This window comes from Crotalus tigris, unplaced genomic scaffold (genome assembly GCF_016545835.1).
Source record: "Crotalus tigris isolate CLP2741 ecotype Arizona unplaced genomic scaffold, ASM1654583v1 scf7180000017683.1919423, whole genome shotgun sequence".
NCBI lineage: Eukaryota > Metazoa > Chordata > Lepidosauria > Squamata > Viperidae > Crotalus > Crotalus tigris.
The window spans coordinates 327,140-347,904 of NW_024096563.1; the positions used below are offsets into that span (position 1 = coordinate 327,140).

Below are 20,765 nucleotides of genomic sequence, written 5' to 3' on the forward strand. Positions count from 1 at the left end.
ACACTTAGGCAAGCTCGGGGCGTGACAAAATAAGTGATGCAATTCGCAAGCCGCTTTTCTTCCTTTTTACAAAGCTGGGAATCTGTCATTTCAATAAAGCTGCCAATCAACTCGGCAGACTTTCAGGTTGTTCAGCCTGTTCCACGATATATCTTTTCAGAATGCTCCTCCTCCTGTGGTGTTAAGCTTTGGGGGTACTTAAAGTAGATATCATGGTTCCCACGGATGAAACTCTTCCAAGAACTTCGAGGCATTGTTTGCCTTAAAGAATCTTTATTCGAGGAGCGTAGCATAGCCAGAATCTGAATTCCCCTCCCCTGAGCACATAGTGTCAAAGCACAATTCCCTCCTCTAATTTCCAGTCATAAATCACATTCTCTGATTAGTTTGAAATGCAGACTCTCCCTCCGGTTCTCCAGCCCAATTCTTACCATCTCTTATTTCCAAAACCTTGGTTCTCACACTAGTTACAGTATTGTTATGTCTAACTATACTCCCATACACATTCCTCCCCCCCCCCCAGTATCATCTAATTCTAACTAATTCTAAGAGTAAAACATAAAAAGGAAAATGGCTGCATCTCCATATGTGGTCAAAGCAGAAACATCCGATGTTAGCAGCGTTGACAGCAGAATCTAGGTAATCCTCGACATACGACCCAGAATTCCCCAAATTTTCTGTTGCTAAGTGAGACCTTGGTTGTGAGTTTTGCCCATTTTACGACCTTCCTTGAACTATGGTGCTGGAGAAGACTTCTGCGAGTCCCCTTGACTGCAAGGCGATCCAACCAGTCAGTCCTAGAGATCAACCCTGACTGCTCTTTAGAAGGCCAGATCCTGAAGTTGAAACTCAAGTACTTTGGCCACCTAATGAGAAGGAAGGACTCACTGGAGAAGAGCCTGATGCTGGGAAAGATGGAGGGCAAGAGAAGAAGGGGACGACAGAGAAGGAGGTGGCTGGATGGGGTCACTGAAGCAGGAGGCGTGAGCTTCAATGGACTCCAGAAGATGGTAGAGGACAGGAAGGCTTGGAGGAACGTTGTCCATGCGGTTGCGATGGGTTGGACACGACTTCGCAACTAACAGTAACAACAACCTTCCTTGCTGTATTTGTTAACTGAATCGCAGCCGTTGTTAGGTTAATAACCCGGTTGTAAAATGAATCTGGCTTGTTGGGCAGGTCACAAAAGGGGATCACATGATCCCCTGGATGCTGTGACCATCATAAATATGAACCAGTTGCCAAGCATCCAAATTCTGATTGCGTGATCCTGGGGATGCTTCCACAGTCTTAAGTGTGAAAAAACAACCATAAGTCCCTTTTTTCCAGTGTCGTCGTAACTTTGAACGGTCACTAAACGAACAGTTGTAAGTCTGGTACTGTACACAGTCATGATTACTTCAAGGCAAGCCACCCTGAATTTGGCAGGCTATCTCTAGTGCTGGTTTTCAGGCTTCCTTACCTGTCGTTTGCACCTGTGTCCCTCCCTGGAGTGATTCACCAAGCTGCGTAACAACATTGCTTGGCATGGGAGTGTCAGGACTTGGGCTGTTTGCCTGGAGTTATTCATTAAATGGAGCTTGCAAAGTTGAGCTAGCCAGCTAAGCTATAATGGAAGTTGTTTGGTTGTGCTCAGGAAGAGGCAACAATTTGGTGGCCAAGAGCCCCCCCTTTTACAGCGGGAGGGTTGAGGGCAGCCCAAAAGGTGTGGCTATTTTTAGTGGAACGCGGATCTGGGAGGGGCTCTAAGAATTGTCTTCATTTTGGGACTGACATGCCCATTTTAGGGTGTCTAGTTACCCATCTGGGAGCACAGGAAACTACCATTGGTTCTCAGCCATCATGATTGGGAGGGGGGTGTTTCTTGACAATTTAAAGATGTGTGGACTTTCAACTCCCAGAATTCCCCAGCCAGGCTGGCTGGGGAATTCTGGGAGTTGAAGTCTACACATTTTAAAATTCACAGCGTTGAGAAACATTAGTCAAGACCGTAAACAGAATGGTTCAAGAACCTCATCTAAAATTAAACATACACCCCTGTCATGTTCCAGGAAACCTATTAATATTCTTTCTTCTCATCTCTCGCTCTCCTCCTTTTCCAGGATCCTTCAGTCACTCAGCTGACCAACGCGAACCAAGGTAGCCTGGATGAGTTCAATCCATTCTCGGAGAATTCTCGGCAGGTAAGTTCAGGGTTAGAGTCAGCCTTGACTGACATGGTTGGATCCCGGGGGGGGGGGGAGACCTTTGGAGCAATATTCTGGATGCTCTACCACTACGCGGTATGCAGTTTTCAGAGATTTTATATGTTCTTTTAAATTGTTGATTGGGGGCTGCCCAAAGTTGGTTGAAAGAGCAATAGCCCTTAGACCAGGGGTCTTCAAACTTGGCCCTTTGATGACTTGTGGACTTCAACTCCCAGAATTCCTCAGCCAGTGTGCTTGGCTGAGGAATTCTGGGAGTTGAAGTCCACAAAAGGGCCAAGTTTGAAGACCCCTGCCTTAGACTTACATACCGCTTCACAGTGCTTTATAGCCCTCTGGTTTACAGAGTCAGCATATAGCCCTCAACAGTCTGGGTCCTGGGTAGTTACATAAATGTTCTTTTTTTAAAATAATAATTAGGAGCTGGTTGGAGATAACTCTTTATTTCCCACTTTCTGATATCTGCTCCCTTCCTCCACATCTTTTAGTTCTAGTTACAACCTGTATTTTTATTGCAATGTTACCTACCTGCATACGTACAGTTCTGTTTTGATGTTGTAAGCCACCTAGAGTCACCTTGTGGAGTGGCAGACAAATTTCAATAATAGTGATGTTGATGATGACCCCAGACTTAACAATTGTCGATAAGAAAGACAAAAAAGTCTGGATAGTGGACATGGCAGTGCCTGGAGACAGCAGAATAGACGAGAAAGAACTGGAAAAGATAACAAAATACAAAAACCTACAAATAGAAATAGAAAGACTGTGGCAAAAGCAAGCAAGGGTAATACCAATAATGATAGGCTCCTTGGGTGCAATCCCAAAACAACTGGAGCACCACTTGAACACCATCATTGGCATTGACAAATTTGCCATTAGTCAATTGCAAAAGGTGGCCTTACTAGGAACTGCTTCCATCCTGCGACGATATCTGTAATACCATCAAACATCCACATCTGCCTATCCCAGGTCCTGGGTAAGGACTCAATAGGTAGACAAAATGCCAAATCCAGTCTGAACATCTGGCCGACTGTGCGATGATCCATAATAATAATAATAATAATAATAATAGTAATAGTAATAATAGTAATAATAATAATAAATGTTTTCCTTTCTTCCTTTAGACAAATACAGGTCAGCCCATCCCAACAACACAGCCTGCTGGCGCTTCTCAACCTGCCGTGTTGCAGACCTCTGTGGAGCCTACCCCACAGGTGCACCCCCTCCCCCCCTTCACTCCTTGCATTATTAGAGTCTGCCTCTGCAGGACTTCATCCTAGATCCTATGCTATACCATAACAGACAGGCCCATGAGGTGCTGATTAGGGTGCTAGTCCCCTGGAAAAGGTATCTCAATGTCCTTTTCTGTGCATTTTGTGTGTGTGTGTGTGTGTGTGTGTGTGTGTGTGTGTGTGTGTGTGTATATATATATATATATATATATATATATATATATATATATATTTGGTCTCTGCTCATAAGGAAGAGAAGGTTAAAAGGAAAAACAAGCTTGTGTTCTGGGTATTTCATCTAGAACACTCCTTGCCACTCCCTTTCTCCGGTAAGGTGGGATTCCAACTCCCAGGGTCCATAGCTTGCTCAGATGCGGTCTCTGCACCTCTGGGGGAGGGGCCAAGAGGAAGAAGGCTAATGTGACATGGGACCAGGCTGGATTAAATTAACCTCCTGCCACTGTCACTAACCTGGAATATTTGCTGCCAAATCCCTCCCTAATTTTAGAAGTACACTGGCCCCTTCAGGACCTTTGCCTAAATTTTGTTTCTCTGTTCATTCTTTGCTTCTCTGTTTTGTCTGTTTTGATGCTCTCTGAGCTTGGTAGTTTTCTTGCAGATGCTTCATGACCAGACTGGGTAACATCATCCTTCTCCTCCACTCTGCACACCCCTCTCCCTTCCAGCACTGATGGGTTGTGAAACATCTGTAAGAAAAGCTCACCAAGAACCCCGTAGGTCTGTGGTGGCGAACCTATGGCATGCGTGCCACAGGTGGCACGCAGAGCCCCCTCTGTGGGCACGTGCGCCGTCGCCCCAGTCCTTCAGCTGGGTTTTATAAAACCTTTTCGCTTTAGGCCTCCGCCACCGTGTGCAAAAAAAAAAAAAAAAAAGGTTCAATCAGTCAATTTCAACTTCTCGCAGGAAAAAAAAAGATCTCACAAAGTTGGAATTGATTGATTGAACTTTTTTAGTCCCACCCAGTCTGCTGTTACCATTGCAGCCACGCCCACCCAATGGGCCACGCCCACCTGGCACCCAACGATACATAAGTGGGTTTTGGGTTGCAGTTTGGGCACTCGGTCTCTAAAACAGGGGTGGTCAACCTTGGCTCTTTTATGACTCGTGGACTTCAACTCCCAGAATTCCTGAGCCAGCCAGGCTGAGGGGAAAGGGAGAGGTTTCCAAGCTGAGCCATGCTGGCTCAGGAGTTCTGGGAGTTGAAGTCCACGAGTCATAAAAGAGCCAAGGTTGACTACCTCTGCTCTAAAAGGTTTGCCAATACTGCCATAGGTCAACCCTGAGCTACAAATAGTCCCTCTTTTCCCTTTTTTACGGTATCTCCTTCACATTTCTGTATTCTTGTTCCTTTGACTTTGGGGTTTCCACAATTTAGTTTCTTCATGGCCTCGGTTTTTCCTTCCTCTCCAGCTATTTTGTCTCAAGTATTCTGCCTGCCAGGCACCCCCTTAGTTGTTTGCTGGGGCGGATGGGATTTGGCATCCAGTGTGCAGAGACTCCTGGCTCCCAGATTAAGCCAATGACAGGCAGACACGTTTTGCAAAAAACCTCACAGCAATCCATGTCTCCACGGGCGACAGTGGCTTTGCCTAAACCTCCTCCCCCAAAGAGCTTAAAACCAGAAGAATATTTAATTTTTCTTCCTTGTGAGGAGGAAAGAGGGGCATTAAATGCATATTCCTAGCGGTCTGTTTTCCCATGTGCAATTTTTTCTTCTCTTTCCCCTGCCTTTGCCTTACTTGTCTAACCTGTTTTGGGTGCGAGTTACTCAGTTGCAGAAGCTAGCAGACCAGGCCCGTCCCATAAGCTTAGAACAAGCCTAGTTGTGTGTTGCAGCTGCTGCTTAGACAGGCCAGCAAGTACCTGACTCCTAAATTCATCTCAGCAAATTCGGAAGGTTCAGAGAGGCAGAAGTTGCTAGAGGACAGCAGCAGTCAGATTCGCCGGCAGGTAAAACGCGAAAGGGTAGCCAGTAACACCTGAAGACTGTTGCACCCCTTCCTCTAGGACAGGGGTGGGGAACCTGGGCTCTTTTACGATTTGTGGACTTGTAATAATAATACTAATATAATAATAATAATAATAATAATAATAATAATAATAATACAACAACAACTGGAGAAGATAACAAAATACAAAGACCTACAAATAGAAATAGAAAGACTGCGGCAAGAGCAAGCAAAGGTAGTACCAATAGTCATAGGCTCCTTGAGTGCAATCCCAAAACAACTGGAGCACCACTTGAACAACATTGGCATTGACAAATTCGCTATTAGTCAATTGCAAAAGGCGGCCTTGCTAGGAACTGCTTCCCTCCTGCGACGATATCTATAATACCATCAAACATCCACATCTGCCTATCCCAGGTCCTGGGTAAGGACTTGATAGGTAGACAAAATGCCAAATCCAGTTTGAACATCTGGCTGACTGCGATGATCCATAATAACGTTGGAAGGGACCTTGGAGGTCATCTAATCCAACCTCCTGCTCAGGCAGGAAACCCTCAGACAAACAGTTGTCCAGTCTCTTCTTAAAAACTTCCAGTGTTGGAGCATTCACCGCTTCTGGAGGCAAGTTGTTCCACTGGTTAATCATTCTAACTGTCAGGAAGTTTCTCCTTAGTTCTAGGTTGCTTCTCTCCTTGATTAGTTTCTCCATCCGTTGTTTCTTGTCCTGCCTTCAGGCACTTTGGAGAATAGCTTGACTCATTCTTCTTTGGGGCAGCCCCTGAGATACTGGAACGCTGCTATCATGTCCCCCCTCATGCTTCTCTTCATTAAACTAGACACCCAATTCCAGCAACCGTTCCTTATAGGCTTTAGCCTCCAGTCCCCTGATCATCTTTGTTGCTCTTCTCATGCTGGCTCAGGAATTCTGGGAGTTGAAGTCCACAAGTCATAAAAGAGGCCAGGTTCCCCACCCCTGCTCTAAGAAGTTACAGGTGGTCCTCAACTTACGACCACAAGGGAGCCCAAAGTTGCCATTAATAAGCGGGACAGCTTTCCCATTTGATGACCTTTCTTGTCACAGAGCTGCTAAGGAGCACGATGGCATCTTGGGCCCAATCAAAATACTTGAGACTCATCTCCAGGAAGATGAAAAGGATGAGTCTGCATGCGTGCCCATCCGAGAGGTGGATGATGTTTCAGGAGTGAAATGCACACTCTGTCCTCAGAAAGTTGAGCACCCTTTTCAAATGTATACCGGTGTTCCTTGACTTTACCACCCCAGTTGAGCGAATTTCTCTTGCTGAGCAAGACAATGGGTTATCTGAGTTTTGCCCCCATCTTTCTTGCCACAGTTCTTAAATGAATCAGGGGAATTCGGGCAGTTGAAGTCCATATATTTTAAAAATTGCCATGTTTTAAGGCAGGGGTAGTCAACCTTGGCTCTTTTATGACTCGTGGTGTCAGAATCCAATTATATTTCATCTCTAGTTATCAACTATGGAAAACCCCATTTCTGCCTTCTCTGGGTTCTGTCATACGATGAAGGGAAGGGGGTGAACAAAGGGGCTTTATGGCCCTCACTTCCTTCAGTACACTTCAAAGAAACTGGATGTGGATATCACCAAAAGGACTAACAATAACAATGGGGCTATTACCTTTCATGTACTCCTCTCTGAAGTCTCCCTCCAGCCAGCAGTAAGGAAAAGGGGGTGGGAGCGTAATGCCTGAGACTGTCGCTGGAAGAAGGGGGTGATTGGGTGGGGCTACTGGGGAACCCCTTAAAACTTTGAATGGGAGAGCTTGGACCCCAAGTCTAGAACGCCTGCAACCATTTTCTCTTAATAAAGGATGCCTGTTGGAAGAACTATTCCAAGAGTTCTTAAGATGCAAAGTGGGGTGGGTCCTTACACGTGGACTTCAATTCCCAGAATTCCTGAGCCAGCTTTGCTGGCTCAGGAATTCTGGGAGTTGAAGTCCACGAGTCATAAAAGAGCCAAGGTTGATTACCTCTGTTTTAAGGGGTAAAAAGTGATACGACTTCCACTCCAAAAGAATTTATAGGTACAGGCTGTTTCACTAGCACCCCTACCCATCCCCTAGAATTTACTTTCACCCTCCTCTTCCCCTTTCTTATCATTTTTATTTCTTCTCCCCCATTTTCAGTCTGTGGCCTCATCAGCACAGGCTGGGCTTCTGAAGCAGCAAGAAGAATTAGAAAAGAAAGCTGCAGAATTGGACAGAAAGGAGCGCGAACTTCAGAACAGCGCAGCAGGCTTTGACCGTGAGTAATAACAGAGTTGGAAGGGACCTAGAAAAACCAAATGTACAGGTACAGTATAGGGAGTACCTTGCTTAATAGTAGTAACTGTGAGAGGGACCTCGGAGTCCTAGTGGACAATCACTTAGATATGAGCCAGCCGTGTGCTGCAGCTGCCAAAAAGGCCAACACAGTGCTGGGCTGCATTCACAGAGGGATAGAATCAAGATCACGTGAAATGTTAATACCACTTTACAAGGCCTTGGTAAGTCCACACTTGGAATTCTGCATCCATTTTTGATCACCACGATGTAAAAAAGATGCTGAGACTCTAGAAAGAGTACAGAGAAGAGCAACAAAGATGATCAGGGGACTGAAGGCTAAAACATATAAGGAACGGTTGCTGGAATTGGGTCTGTCTAGTTTAATGAAGAGAAGGACGAGGGGGGACATGATAGCAGCGTTCCAGTATCTCAGGGGCTGCCCCAAAGAAGAGAGTCAAGCTATTTTCCAAGATGCCCGAAGGCAGGACAAGAAGCAACGGATGGAAACTAATCAAGGAGAGAAGCAACCTGGAACTAAGGAGAAACTTCCTGACAGTCAGAACAATTAATCAGTGGAACAACCTGCCTCCAGAAGCTGCGAATGCTCCAACACTGGAAGTTTTTAAGAAGAGACTGGACAGCCATTTGTCTGAAATGGTATAGAGTTTCCTGCCTGAGCAGGGGGTTGGACTAGATGATCTCAAAGGTCCCTTCCAGCTTTATTATTATATTATATTATTATAGTTCAACCCCGTTGCTTCCAACCCTATCCCATTTCAGACAAATGGCTGTCCAGTCTCTTCTTAAAATCTTCCAGTGTTGGAGCATTCACCGCTTCTGGAGGCAGGTTGTTCCACTGGTTAATTGTTCTCACTGTCAGGAAGTTTCTCCTTAGTTCTAAGTTGCTTCTCTCCCTGATTAGTTTCCATCCATTGCTTCTTGTCCTGCCTTCAGGTGCTTTGGAGGATAGCTTGACTCCCTCTTCTTTGGAGCAGCCCCTCAGAGATTGGAATATTGGTATCGTGTCAACCCTCGTCCTTCATTAAACTAGACCTACCCAATTCCTGCAACCACGCTTGGTATATTTGAGCCTCCAATCCCTTAATCATCTTTGTTGCTCCTCTCTTTAACATTCAAGCCCTCCTCCAAATAATAAATGAGGAAGACATCTTCTCCAACCCCCTCCTCAGGGGAGGCTTCCAAATTCTGGCATCGTGGTGGAAGCCATTTCTGAAAGGCGTTCTCTTGTCTCCCCTCCAGCAAAGCAGAACAACTGGCCCCCGCTTCCACGGTTCTGCCCTGTCAAGCCTTGCTTCTATCAAGATTTCTCTGCGGACATCCCAGCCGACTATCAGCACGTTTGCAAAATGATGTATTACTTATGGATGTGTGAGTAAAAGCGGTGAAGCAAAGAGGCTGGGAAGCTTCTCCGAGATCACGAAACATTGGAATTTTTTTGTTTGTTTGAATTTTAAAAATACGTAAAAAAAAAAAAACCCAATTGGAGGTGCACGGTTGGTGCTGTCCCTTTCCATTTCCACCACGTCTTTAACCTCTGAGTAAAAATGACCCTTAGCTCCGTTCGTTGGGAAAGGTATAGTTTTATTAGAAGTCAAGTGTATTGCAGTTAAGCATAGCCAGCATTGAGAATCGCGCACCCAAATGACTAAATTCAACTTTCCCATCCCTTAACACAGGGATGGTGAACCTTTTAGAGACCGAGTGCCCAAAAACCGCGCCCCCACCCCTGCTCCGCTTCCCACCCTGCCTGCTCCGCCCCCACCCGTCCCCTGCCCCGCCCACCTGCAGGGACACACACCGCCTCCATGGTTCGCAGCAGATCACCCAGGCAGCCCTACAGCATCATGGCAGCCATGCCCTTCACCCACACCCCGCAGCATCATCTGCATGCTATGGGGTGCAAGGGCGGTTGTATCCCTGCTGCCCAGTTATGTCCTTGGCGGCCTGCTCCGTGTGGGCCACACCCGGGGGCGATTCTCCTCCAGGGAGGCTGCTGGTGAGGAGGGGGCCTTGGAGAGGCGGGGCTGGGGCGACAGCATGCGTGCCCACAGAGTGGGCTCCGAGTGCCACCTCTGGCACGCATGCCATAGGTTCGCCACCACTGCCTTAACAGTTTCCCATTGCTGACACACACACACACACACACAGACACACACACACACACACACAGACACACACACCATGACCAATCAGGTTCAGGCAAGATGTTTTCAAAACAATCAGTTTAAGCATAGGTTGGTACCGCAGCTGCTTTCTTCTCCCAGCCGGGTGACCTTGAGGTAGCATCTGGAGAAGATACAGCATGTACTTTCGCTTTCCCCCATGCCTCTCCCTTTCCATCCACTCTCCCCAGAGTTCATGGCAGATTGTCCCCACATGGTAGCGAAGCACAAGTCAGCATAAGGTGGCAGCTGACAAGCAGTTCCTTCTGGCTGGGGGGGGGGAGAGGAAGGTTAAGGGGAAAAGCCTCAGTTTATATTAAAAGCACAGGCCTTACCCTTATTATGCCATTCAGATTTTAAAAGTTGGATTTGGCTCCTGAATGTACCTCTCCTTGAACTTAATGTCACTTCGCCCAAGGTGCAGAGGAACGATTCTCTCTCATTGTCCTCTGGATTAGGAGCAGCACAAAAGATTTTCACTTTTAATTGATTTCACCAAGGCGGTGACAGCGTACAAGAGTTTAGAAAGCATTTTGCCAAGTGAGGAAACGGTAGGCCAAAACAAAAAACAAAAACACTTTTTGGACAGCTTGGTTCATCAAACAGAGGTACGATTGGAGGAACTTGGCCAGACCGTCCCTTCAAATAAAATAGTCTTTGAAGCAGGTCTGTGCAACGCAGAGCGTGTTACCACTCCAGAAAATAAAATCCTTGGGGGTGCAAGAGCATCCATATTTGTCGCTCCCAGGGGCTTTGAGGAAATCCCTACGCATTTCGGATCTTTAGCGCAGGGGTCTGCAACCTTGACAACTTTAAGACTTGTGGACTTCAGCTCCCAGAATTCCTCAGCCAGCTTAGCTGGCTGAGGAATTCTGGGAGCTGAAGTCCACGTCTTAAAAGTTGTCAAGGTTGCAGACCCCTGCTTTAGCAAAGCTTTTTCTCTGACTGCACTATTATTATTATTATTATTATTATTATTATTATTATTATTATTATTATTATTATTATTATTATTTTCTCTCTCTTGGCCAGTTTACTCGGTCACCTTGGTGTTAAACCTCCTCGCCTGCCTGGCATTGTTCACAGTGGAACCCTCTACCACAGGGTCGGATTTCGGCCTGTCCATCTTATGGCTTGTCTTGTTCACCCCCTGCGCTTTCCTGTGTTGGTATCGACCAGTTTACAAGGCTTTCAGGCAAGTACCATTTCCCTCCTGGAGGGCAGGGCTGGTGGCATCTAATATTATGTTGAAGGAAAAATGTTCATCAGGGTCCAGTCCAAGCCGGGAATAAACAACATGGCGACTGCTTTAGAAAGACGGTTGCAGTTTATTGAAGAGGAGAGTCAGACAGAAAGATGGCTCTGGAAGAAAAGAGAGAGAGCACATGTAGGGAGTGGGTTTTTATACCCTCTGGGGCTCTTGCGGTTATTTCCTGTTCCTGTTTGAATTTCCTGCTTTGTATTTCCTGTGTCATGTACTTTGACCTGAGTCTGAGCGTGCCTTTCTGGTATTCTGATGGTGGTGGGTTCATCCTATTATGTCCTGTCTTAGAGTTTGGGTGGGGTATGTAGATTTTAGGTGTCTTTGTCTTCCTAAGCTTCTAGCTGGAGGGCTCCAACCTTCCTGAATGGATTATTACATCTGCATTTCTACAGAGCTGGTTTCTGCTTGGGGGTGGGAGACTTGGGGCTATTGAGAAAAAAACTGGGCATGCTTTTTTGCCTCTTTAAGATCCTTTGAGGAAATATATTTTTCTGCCCTTTTAATATTTCCTCCTCTGGGGTGGGGGGGGGGTGGGGGCTGACTTCCCACAGTTGAAAGGGGCCTTCAGTGAAATTGTCACATGGGGCGGCCCCTGGCTTGACTTTCTCCCTGTCTCTTCACAGGTCTGACAGCTCCTTCAGTTTCTTCTTCTTCTTCTTCATTTTTCTTTGCCAAGGAATCGCCCTCGTCGTCCAGGCTGTCGGTATCCCTAACTGGGGGAGCAGGTAAGCCTCGGGGCTACCCCAAAGCCCTGACGGGCAGAGCATCTGCCTTTTGCTGACAGACGAAGAGAACTGCTGCCTTTGGGGGGGGGGGCTCTCTACTTACCCTTTTCTAAAGCCTCTTCTGTTTTTTTTTTTTTTTTCCTCCTGGTCTGCGGCTTCCACAGATCCCAGCTGAAGCACCTCTAACTCCATGCTTCCTGCCCTCACTCCTCGCCCAAAAGGCCTGTATTTCTTCTAACCTTCTCACATGCATCCCGCCCGTGCTGTGCTCACCCCTTCCCCTTGCGTGTTTTCTGATCTCTGGATGGTGTACGCTCTCTCTGCCTCTGCCTTTCTCTCTCCCCTTCTTCCTCTCCCCTTCTCTCTCCCTTTCTCTCTCCCTCTCCCTCCCGCTCTCTTTCTCCCTCTCTCTGCCTCTCCCCTTCTCCCTCACCCTCTCCCCTTTCTTCCTCTCCCCTTTCCCTTTCTCTCCTCCCTCCCTCCCGCTTTCTCCCTCTCTCCTTCTCCCCCTCCCTCTGCCTCTCCTATTCTCTCTCCTTCTTCCTCTCACTGTCCCACTTTCTCCCTCTCCCCTTCTCCATCTCACCCTTTCCCTTTCTCTCCTTCTCCCTCCCTCCCGCTTTCTCCCTCTGCCTCTCCCTTTCTCTCCCCTTCTCCCTCTCCCTTTCTCCCTCCCTCCCTTTCCCATTCTCTCCCCTTCTTCCTCTCCTCTCTCCCTTTCTCTCTCCCTCACCCTCTCCCCTTTCCCTTTCTCTCCTACTCCCTCCCTCCCGCTTTCTCCCTCTCCCTCTCCTTCTCTCTCCGCCTCTCCCATTCTCTCCTTCTTCCTCTCACTGTCCCACTCTTTCTCCCTCTCCCCTTCTCCATCTCACCCTTTTCCTTTCTCTCCCTTTTCCCTTTCTCTCCTCCCTCCCTCCCGCTTTCTCCCTCTGCCTCTCCCTTTCTCTCCTTCTCCCTCCCTCCCTGCCTCTCCCATTCTCTCCCCTTCTCTCTCCCTTTCTCGCTCCCTCACCCTCTCCCCTTTCCCTTTCTCTCCTCCCTCTCTCCTTCTCCCTCTCCCTCTCCCTCTCCCATTCTCTCTCCTTCGTCCTCTCACTGTCCCACTCTTTCTCCCTCTCCCCTTCTCCATCTCACCCTTTCCCTTTCTCCTCTTTCCCTTTCTCTCCTTCTCCCTCCCTCCCTGCCTCTCCCATTCTCTCCCCTTCTCTCTCCCTTTCTCGCTCCCTCACCCTCTCCCCTTTCCCTTTCTCTCCTCCCTCTCTCCTTCTCCCTCTCCCTCTCCCTCTCCCATTCTCTCTCCTTCGTCCTCTCACTGTCCCACTCTTTCTCCCTCTCCCCTTCTCCATCTCACCCTTTCCCTTTCTCCTCTTTCCCTTTCTCTCCTTCTCCCTCCCTCCCTCCCTCCCTCCCTCCCTCCCGCTTTCTCCCTCTGCCTCTCCCTTTCTCTCCCCTTCTCCCTCTCCCTTTCTCCCTCCCTCCCTCCCTGCCTCTCCCATTCTCTCCCCTTCTTCCTCTCCCTCTCCCCTTTCCCTCCTTCTCCCTCCCTCCCACTTTCTCCCTCTGACTCTCCCTCTCCCCTTTTCCCTCTCCCTTTCTCCCTCTCCCTCCCTCTGCCTCTCCCATTCTCCCCTCTGTTCTCTCTCTCCCTCGCCTCCCTCTCCCCTCTTTTTCTCCCTTCTGCGCTCTCCCCCCCCCTTTTTTCTGCCCCTTTCCATCCCTGGCTGTGTTTTCAGTTCTCACTCATTCAAGGCATTCTGGACTTAGCGGTCCTCAACCTTCATCTCCGTAACCTTCCTCTTTTTTCTTCCTCAAGAAACCGACCGAATCAAATCTGGGGTAGGAGGTAGTCTGTGTGTGTGTGTCCTGAAATCATTTGACCGGACAAAGTCAACTGAGGGGGGGGGGAGAACCATAGAGAAGCCCCGAGCAGCCCAGCTTCCAGGCAAAGTGGACTTAGCAGATTCAGTTGGTTGCATAAGTCTGGCTTATACCAGGAGGGAACCCAGGCCTGGATGAACCTGCCAGAACCGACGAAGCTTCTTGCATGAGAAGCGAAGGTTTTCCAGGAAAAAACCGAGAAAGTCGAGTTGCCGTTTGAAAACGCACCTTTGAGACAACCATGACCTGGATGACTGACAGTCTCCATAGACCAGTGATGGCGAACCTTTTAGAGACCGAGTGCTCAGACTGCAACCCAGAACCCACTTACGCATCGTCGGGTGCCGGGTGGGTGTGGCCCACTGGGTGGGTGTGGCCCACTGGGTGGGCGTGGCTGCAGTAGTAACGGCAGACTGGGTGGGACTAAAAAGTTCAATCCATCAATTCCAACTTTGCAAGATCTTTTTTTTTCCCGTGAGAAGTTGAAATTGACTGATTGATTGAACCTTTTTTTTTTTTTTTTTGCACACGGAGGCCTCAAGTGAAAAGGTTTTATAAAACCCAGCTGAAGGCCTAGGACTGGGGCGACGGTACGTGGGCCCACAGAGAGGGCTCTGAGTGTCACCTCTGGCACCCGTGCCATAGGTTCGCCACCAGTGCCCTAGACACATATTCCTGGCTACCACCAGTGAGAGCTTGAGACCTTTTAGACCAGACTGTTCTCTTCAGAGCGGAGTCTGTGGCAGAGACGTCTGCTTACTCTTTCAAATAGCTTCTTAGGAACCTCCAAGGGGATCGGGTGGTCCTTTGACACAGCTGGCCTCCTTCCTCCGCAGTTTTGATTCTCCGTTCTCCATGCAATCTGAATTCCTGCTCGTTCAATATCCCCCCCTCCTCCTTTTTTTCCCCTCTTCCTCCAGCGGCTGGATTTTGGCCCTCTCCATGACCTCAAACTTGGCCGTGAAGATTATCATGATGGTGGTGGCCGTGTTCTTCACAACCTGCGCCATTCTCTCCATCTTCCTGCTGAAGCGAGTGAGTTGCCTGCCGAAAGACAAATGACTGACAGCGGTTTAGAGTCCTGCAGTCATTGCCATGTAGACCTTTAAGTAGCCTTTTTCCCTCCTCTTCCTCCTCTTCCCATGGGAGAAAAAGCAGATTTCACCCTGCGGCGATTGGAGGTCCCCACTTCCCTCCCTGCCCTTTTTCTAGGCCAAGTGGGGCTGACGGATCCCACCTCCCCGAATATCCAAAAGGAGCCTAGTTGCCTGCCCCACTGATGACAGGCTGTCCTCGACTTACGACCACAATTGAGCCCCAATCAAATAACTTTATTACGGTCGTAGGGCAGCAATAGCCATCACTTTTTACAATATATTAAATAATAACAACAACAAAACAACAACATTAATAGTAAATAATAACATCCCTGTTAAGAAAATACATGTTCTCAAAATGTTAGGGTCACTCCCTAGCTCAGGGCTTTTCAACCAGTGGTACGGGTACCACCTGTGGTACATTGGCACCTGGCAGGTGGTACATGACCATCCTAGCGGGGGAGGGGAATGAGCTGAACCGGTGGCAGCACCGCACAAGCCTGAGCGAGAGATGGCTGGAGCTGCAGGGCTGTCAGGGCTCAGCGGAAGCACCAGGATCAGCGCTACTTTCCAGCTGATCGGCGCTTCTACGGGGTTGTCAGGGCTCAGCGGACGTGCCAGGATCAGCACCAGACTCCAGCTGGAGCTCGGCGTTGATCCTGACGCTGCTGCTGAGCCCTGAAGAAGCACCAATCAGCTGGAAAGCAGCACTGATCCTGGTGCTTCTGCTGAGCCCTGAAGAAGCACCAATCAGCTGGAAAGCAGCACTGATCCTGGTGCTTCTGCTGAGCCCTGAAGAAGCACCGATCAGCTGGAATTTTGCAGCCTCTCCAGGGTCTTGTGATTTACATTCAGATGCTTGGCAACTGATTCATATTTATGGCGGTCAGAGTGTCCCAGGGTCATGTGAAGTGATCAAAAGCTGCTGCAACTACGCAGCAGACGGGGGGAATAAAAACCAAACACCCCCACCCCACCCCCGCTGCCAATCCTCAACAGAAATGCTCACAACAATGAAAACCTCGGACAGGAGGAAGAGCACCGCCAGGTGGGCAGGCAGGCGTCTTGCTCGGCTGTGGCTTGGGGGGCACTTTTTTCAGTGCTATTGTAACTTCAAACAGTCACTAAGTGAGTTGTTGTAAGTCGAGGACTACCTGTACTTTATCACTTTTTTCCTTTTTTGGTGGGGGGGTCATCAAGTTTTTGACCCCTTGCTAGGCGACTGGTGGTATTCGGTTATTGCCATATCCTAAAAGTGGTACAGTGGGTGAAAAGGTTGAAAAGCCCTGCCCTAGTTTATGTGAGTGGATAGCCGATTAGTGTGTGAGTAAATATAATGTTCCAAACATTATTAGAGATAATCTCCAAAAAATTGGCAGAAGTTGACGGCTATCGATCTGTAACCAATTTTTTTCTTGTGGACATGGCCGCAACACCATGTTTTGCCACTGCATGCGTGATAGAAGGGTTTGAGTCCTGGAGGAGAAAGCCTACGTAAAAATGGTCTGCCCTCCCTGGCAATCTCTCTAATAAAGGGAGAATATATGCTGTCCTATAAACTCGGTATAACTCACAGTACAATAAAACAGTTGAGCCCAAAATTTATGTTGCTAAGCGAGACGTTAGCTAAGTGAGTTTTGCCCCCCTTTCCCACGTTGGTTGGCACGGTTCTTCAGTAAAATCACTGCAGTGGATAAGTGAGTCGCCCAAATTGTTAAGGGAAACTCACTTCCCCGTTGGCTTTGTCAAAAGGTCACAAAAGGGGATCACGTGACCCCTGGACACTGCAGCCGCCATAAATATGGGTCAGTTTGATCACCTGAACCCCATATGGGGATGCTGCAACGGTTGTCAATGTGAAAAACAGTCGCAAGTCACTTTTTTCAGTGCTGTTGTGACACTAACTGAACTGTTGTAAGCTGAGGACTACTCGTATGCTTCTAAAACAGGGGTCCTCAACCCCCAGTCCATGGACCAGTATTGGGCCGCAGCATGCCAGCAACAGGTCTGCACAAACAAGCAAAGCCCCATCCACAGGATGCAGGCAGGACACAAAACCACACACTCTCCGGTCCGTGGAAAAACCTGTCTCCACAGAATCGGTCCCTAGTGCCCAAAAGGTTGGGGACTTCTGTTCTAGAATATTTTTTGTCATGACTCTGTGGGCATTTACCCCATTAATACTACATTCGTGGTTACTAAGCCATGGTTTGTTGAACAAAACTGGCCAGGGGGAGGCTGCGACAGTTGTTAAGCAGGAGGACCAGCACCACAATCACTTTAAATGGTTGCTAAATGAAGGGTCATAAGTTGACGCATGCAACATTTGCAGAACTGGCCAGAGTGCCACCCCCCCTCATGCTGCGGTTGGGTGACGACGGTGGTGGTGGTGGTGGTGGTGGTCTTCTCCACTGGAACAGGGGATGAACGGAGCCAGCTCTGGACCTCCTGCTGGGGCTTTTAACTGAAGTTCTCGCCTTGCTTTGTCTACTCCCAAAGGTCCACTCGCTCTATCGGCGGACCGGCGCCAGCTTCCAGAGGGCCCAGGAAGAATTCTCCCAAGGCATCCTCAGCAACAGGAGCTTCCAGACGGCCGCTAGCGGGGCAGCTTCCACGGCGGCTCAAAATGCTTTCCGGGGAAACTGAAAATCCCCAGCAAGGGTCCTGCTTCCCTTCCGGATGGTACCCGATCCTCAACGTTCAGGCGGTTCTCTCCCCACGGGGTGGCGGGGGGGGTAGTCTTAACTCCCAAGAGACTCGCCGGGAGCTTTCTCTGAAACCTTGCCCTGTTCTCCATCCGCGTCTCTCGTGGGAAAGTGCAAAGATTAGGGTGTCTAACTTTTGGTGTGATTTTCTCCCTCCCCCCCCTTCCTTTCTCCCTTCCAATATACATCTTTTTGACTTATTTCTTGCGCTTTCCATTTCTTCCGTTGCCGGCGTTTGGGGGAAAAAACCGTTTGGCACTCTTGCCATTCCCAACGGAAGCGTCAATGAACAATCACTTCCCTTCCCTTCTCATCGTCCCAGCTGCTGTCCTTGTTGATTTTTAATTAGCCGAAGGCTCAGGCTCGTTAGCTGCCAGCGTAGGGTGCGTGTTTTCTGGGAAATATGGAAGACAATTTCTGGAGGACACTCCTTGCTCCCTTTTTTTTCCCTCCCTCCCTAAAAGCCACCAAAACCAGGTTTCCTATTTGGGGTTGAAGCGTTACAGATCGTTGGCGAGGATAAAGGCTTATTCACCAACCACACTGGCCTCTGAGAAGCTAGCAACCTGGATTGTGAAAGGAGGGGATGGGGCTTTCAGGTTCAATAGCGGAGCAAACGTGGAGATGAAGAGGGAAAATATTTCTAATTTGGGTAATCCGGAGTTTGATTTTACTCAATGCTGTTGTATCTGGTTTGGTCTCTCTGCCTTCCTCGTGCAGCTTCAGTACAACTACCAAACAGTTCTTCAAAAAGAGCATGCTAGCAAAAGCCCGTTTCTCCGCCCCCCCCCTCAAAAAAAATATTGGCTTATGGAAACATCTCCTCTGATTTTTTTTAACAGATTTTTCAGTTGCCGGCACCTCTGATTTCAAAATAATAGTTTGGAGAGAAAGACTATGGTTTTAGCCAAGGCTTGTTTGGGGCAGAATGGATGACAGGCCATCCTTAACGTCCAAAATCTTACTGTCTTGTTATTCAACCCCAGCGATGATTGACAGCTGTTAAAAACCTTTGGTGTCTCCTCAAAGGCCTGTTTGAGTTCTCTGCAAACGAATCAGTGTGAAAGGAAAACCTCAGTTTCCCCCATCTGATAGGCTTGATCGATTGCTCAAGTAGAAATTGGGGATCTAGGTCTCAAAAAACACTAAATACTTTTTGGTTACTTCCGCAGACCTAATTTAAGTGATCTAAGATGCACACCAGAGGCTTACAAGTAGCTTTGAATAGATCTGATGAAGGGGGAAATGTTCAGAGAACTAAGATGAGGCTGCAGTCTCGCTAAACAATTTTTTCCTCGCTTTTTACTCATTTAGGTAGACTTGGTGTCTCTTTCTCCCCTCCCCCAAAATACATAGGTGTTTTGGGGGGTTTCTCCCCCCAACAGATGTTTCCAAACCTTTGTGAGGTTGGATGTAGCCCAGTACATCCCAAGGAAGTATCTCTTGGTTTCTGTCTCTCTTTTTTATTTTATTATTCTTTGAAGATATGTAATGATGGCAGAAATGAGATTTTTTTAAAAAAGAAAAGAAAAAAAAAGAATCTTCCCCTCTAGGATGTATTTTCCGCCTCTATTTTTTTTTGTCCCTGTAAAAAAAAATGTATATGTCAAACTTTTGTTTGTTATTAAATGCAGAATAAAAATATCAAGAATTAGTAGAAACGTGTTTTTTTTGTTCGTTTGTTTGTAATTGTGTGTAATTGTAATTCTTTGACTGGCATTAAGCCCCGAGCACTTGTGTTTCTTTTATTGCCTTGTCGCCTTGTGATATTCTGTTCCTGAAGATCTTGAGCAGTGGTTCTCAACCTGTGGGTCGGGACCCCATTTGGGGTCGAACGACCATTTCACGGGGGTCGTCAAAAACACAGTCCGCCATTTTTTTTCCTCCTTTTCCTTAGCTGTGCTACTCCCTTTTATTCTATTGGCTTTTGAAAGCCAATAGAACAGACTCTTTTGAATAGAGTCTAATTCTCTTGGCTTTCCAAAGCCCATAGGAATTGTCCAGGCTGTCTCTGCCCTGCTGAGCCCGCCAAAAGTCCCATTCTGCAAACGGTGCTGCACCAGTTGAGTAGTCCTCGACTTACGACCGGTTGAGTAGTCCTCGACTTACAACCGGTTGGGTGTCGCGGCATTAAAAAGGTTGAGAACCACTGATCTTGAGGGAGCGATGCAAACTCATTTCTGAAGGCAGCTTCCAAGGATGGGTTAGTTTCAATAGACCATTTTCAAGTACCCTGTGACAGACTGAGTCTCAGTGGCTTGTTTGCACACCCTCCAATTTTATGACTTTGTAAGACAACACTAGTTTTCCCAGTTGCAATGTATGGATTTGAAAGTTGGACCACAAGAAAGGCTGAGCGCCAAAGAATGGAGGCCTTTGAACTATGGTGCTGGAGAAGACTCCTGCCAGTCCCCTGGACTGCAAGGCGATCCAACCGGTCAGTCCTAGAGGAGATCAACCCTGACTGCTCTTTAGAAGGCCAGATCCTGAAGTTGAAACTCAAGTACTTTGGCCACCTAATGAGAAGGAAGGACTCACTGGAGAAGAGCCTAATGCTGGGAAAGATGGAGGGCAAGAGAAGAAGGGGACGACACAGAACGAGGTGGCTGGATGGAGTCCCTGAAGCAGGAGGCGTGAGCTTAAATGGACTCCAGAAGACAGTAGAGGACAGGAAGGCCTGGAGGAACATTGTCCATGGGGTCATGATGGGTCGGACACGACTTCGCAACTAGTAACAAGAAGAAAAAGACAACACCAAGTCACAAACTTAACACAGGCTGGGTTTGCACAACAAGCTCTGTGTGAGTGAGTGAGAAATTTAGGGATGGGGGATCCCTCCAAACGGAGCTGCCAGAGGACACCCCAGGCCCTCCCATAGGCTTTGTTCCCCAAGAGGGCCCAAGGCCGTGCTCGGGTTTGTTAATTTATATCCGCCTTTATTTATCAATAACTCAAGGCAGAGAGTGTATCTCATAGCCCCTCTTCCTATTTTTCCCAGTACAAACACCCTGAATTGGGGGAAGGGAGTTGGGATTGTTCCCAAGGTCACCCAGCCCTCTTCATACCTAAAGCAGGACTAGAACTCACCGTCTCCTGGTGATTGGTCCCTGGTCACCCAGCCGCCTTTGCAAGCCTAAAGGGGAACTAGAACTCACCATCTGCTTAGTGATCTGCTTAAAGTAACCTAGCTGCCTTTCATGCCTAAA

General features: G+C 48.0%; 1 protein-coding gene across 2 annotated transcripts in view; it reads left to right on the forward strand.

Annotated features, from left to right (window-relative positions):
* The window catches only part of SCAMP2 (secretory carrier membrane protein 2), a 28,733-nt gene extending 9,517 nt beyond the window's left edge, over window positions 1-19,216 (forward strand). The window contains exons 2-11 of one of the 2 annotated variants that reach the window (XM_039337525.1): window positions 2,103-2,183; window positions 3,329-3,418; window positions 5,294-5,422; window positions 6,428-6,433; window positions 7,570-7,687; window positions 8,968-9,096; window positions 10,923-11,085; window positions 11,778-11,879; window positions 14,678-14,792; window positions 17,354-19,216. In XM_039337525.1, the coding sequence (XP_039193459.1) occupies window positions 2,103-2,183; window positions 3,329-3,418; window positions 5,294-5,422; window positions 6,428-6,433; window positions 7,570-7,687; window positions 8,968-9,096; window positions 10,923-11,085; window positions 11,778-11,879; window positions 14,678-14,792; window positions 17,354-17,500 (1,080 nt within the window). In that variant the 3' untranslated portion in view covers window positions 17,501-19,216. The remainder of the gene's footprint in view (window positions 1-2,102; window positions 2,184-3,328; window positions 3,419-5,293; window positions 5,423-6,427; window positions 6,434-7,569; window positions 7,688-8,967; window positions 9,097-10,922; window positions 11,086-11,777; window positions 11,880-14,677; window positions 14,793-17,353) is intronic. The other variant, XM_039337524.1, reaches the window with a different exon arrangement.
* Window positions 19,217-20,765: the final 1,549 nt, after the last annotated feature.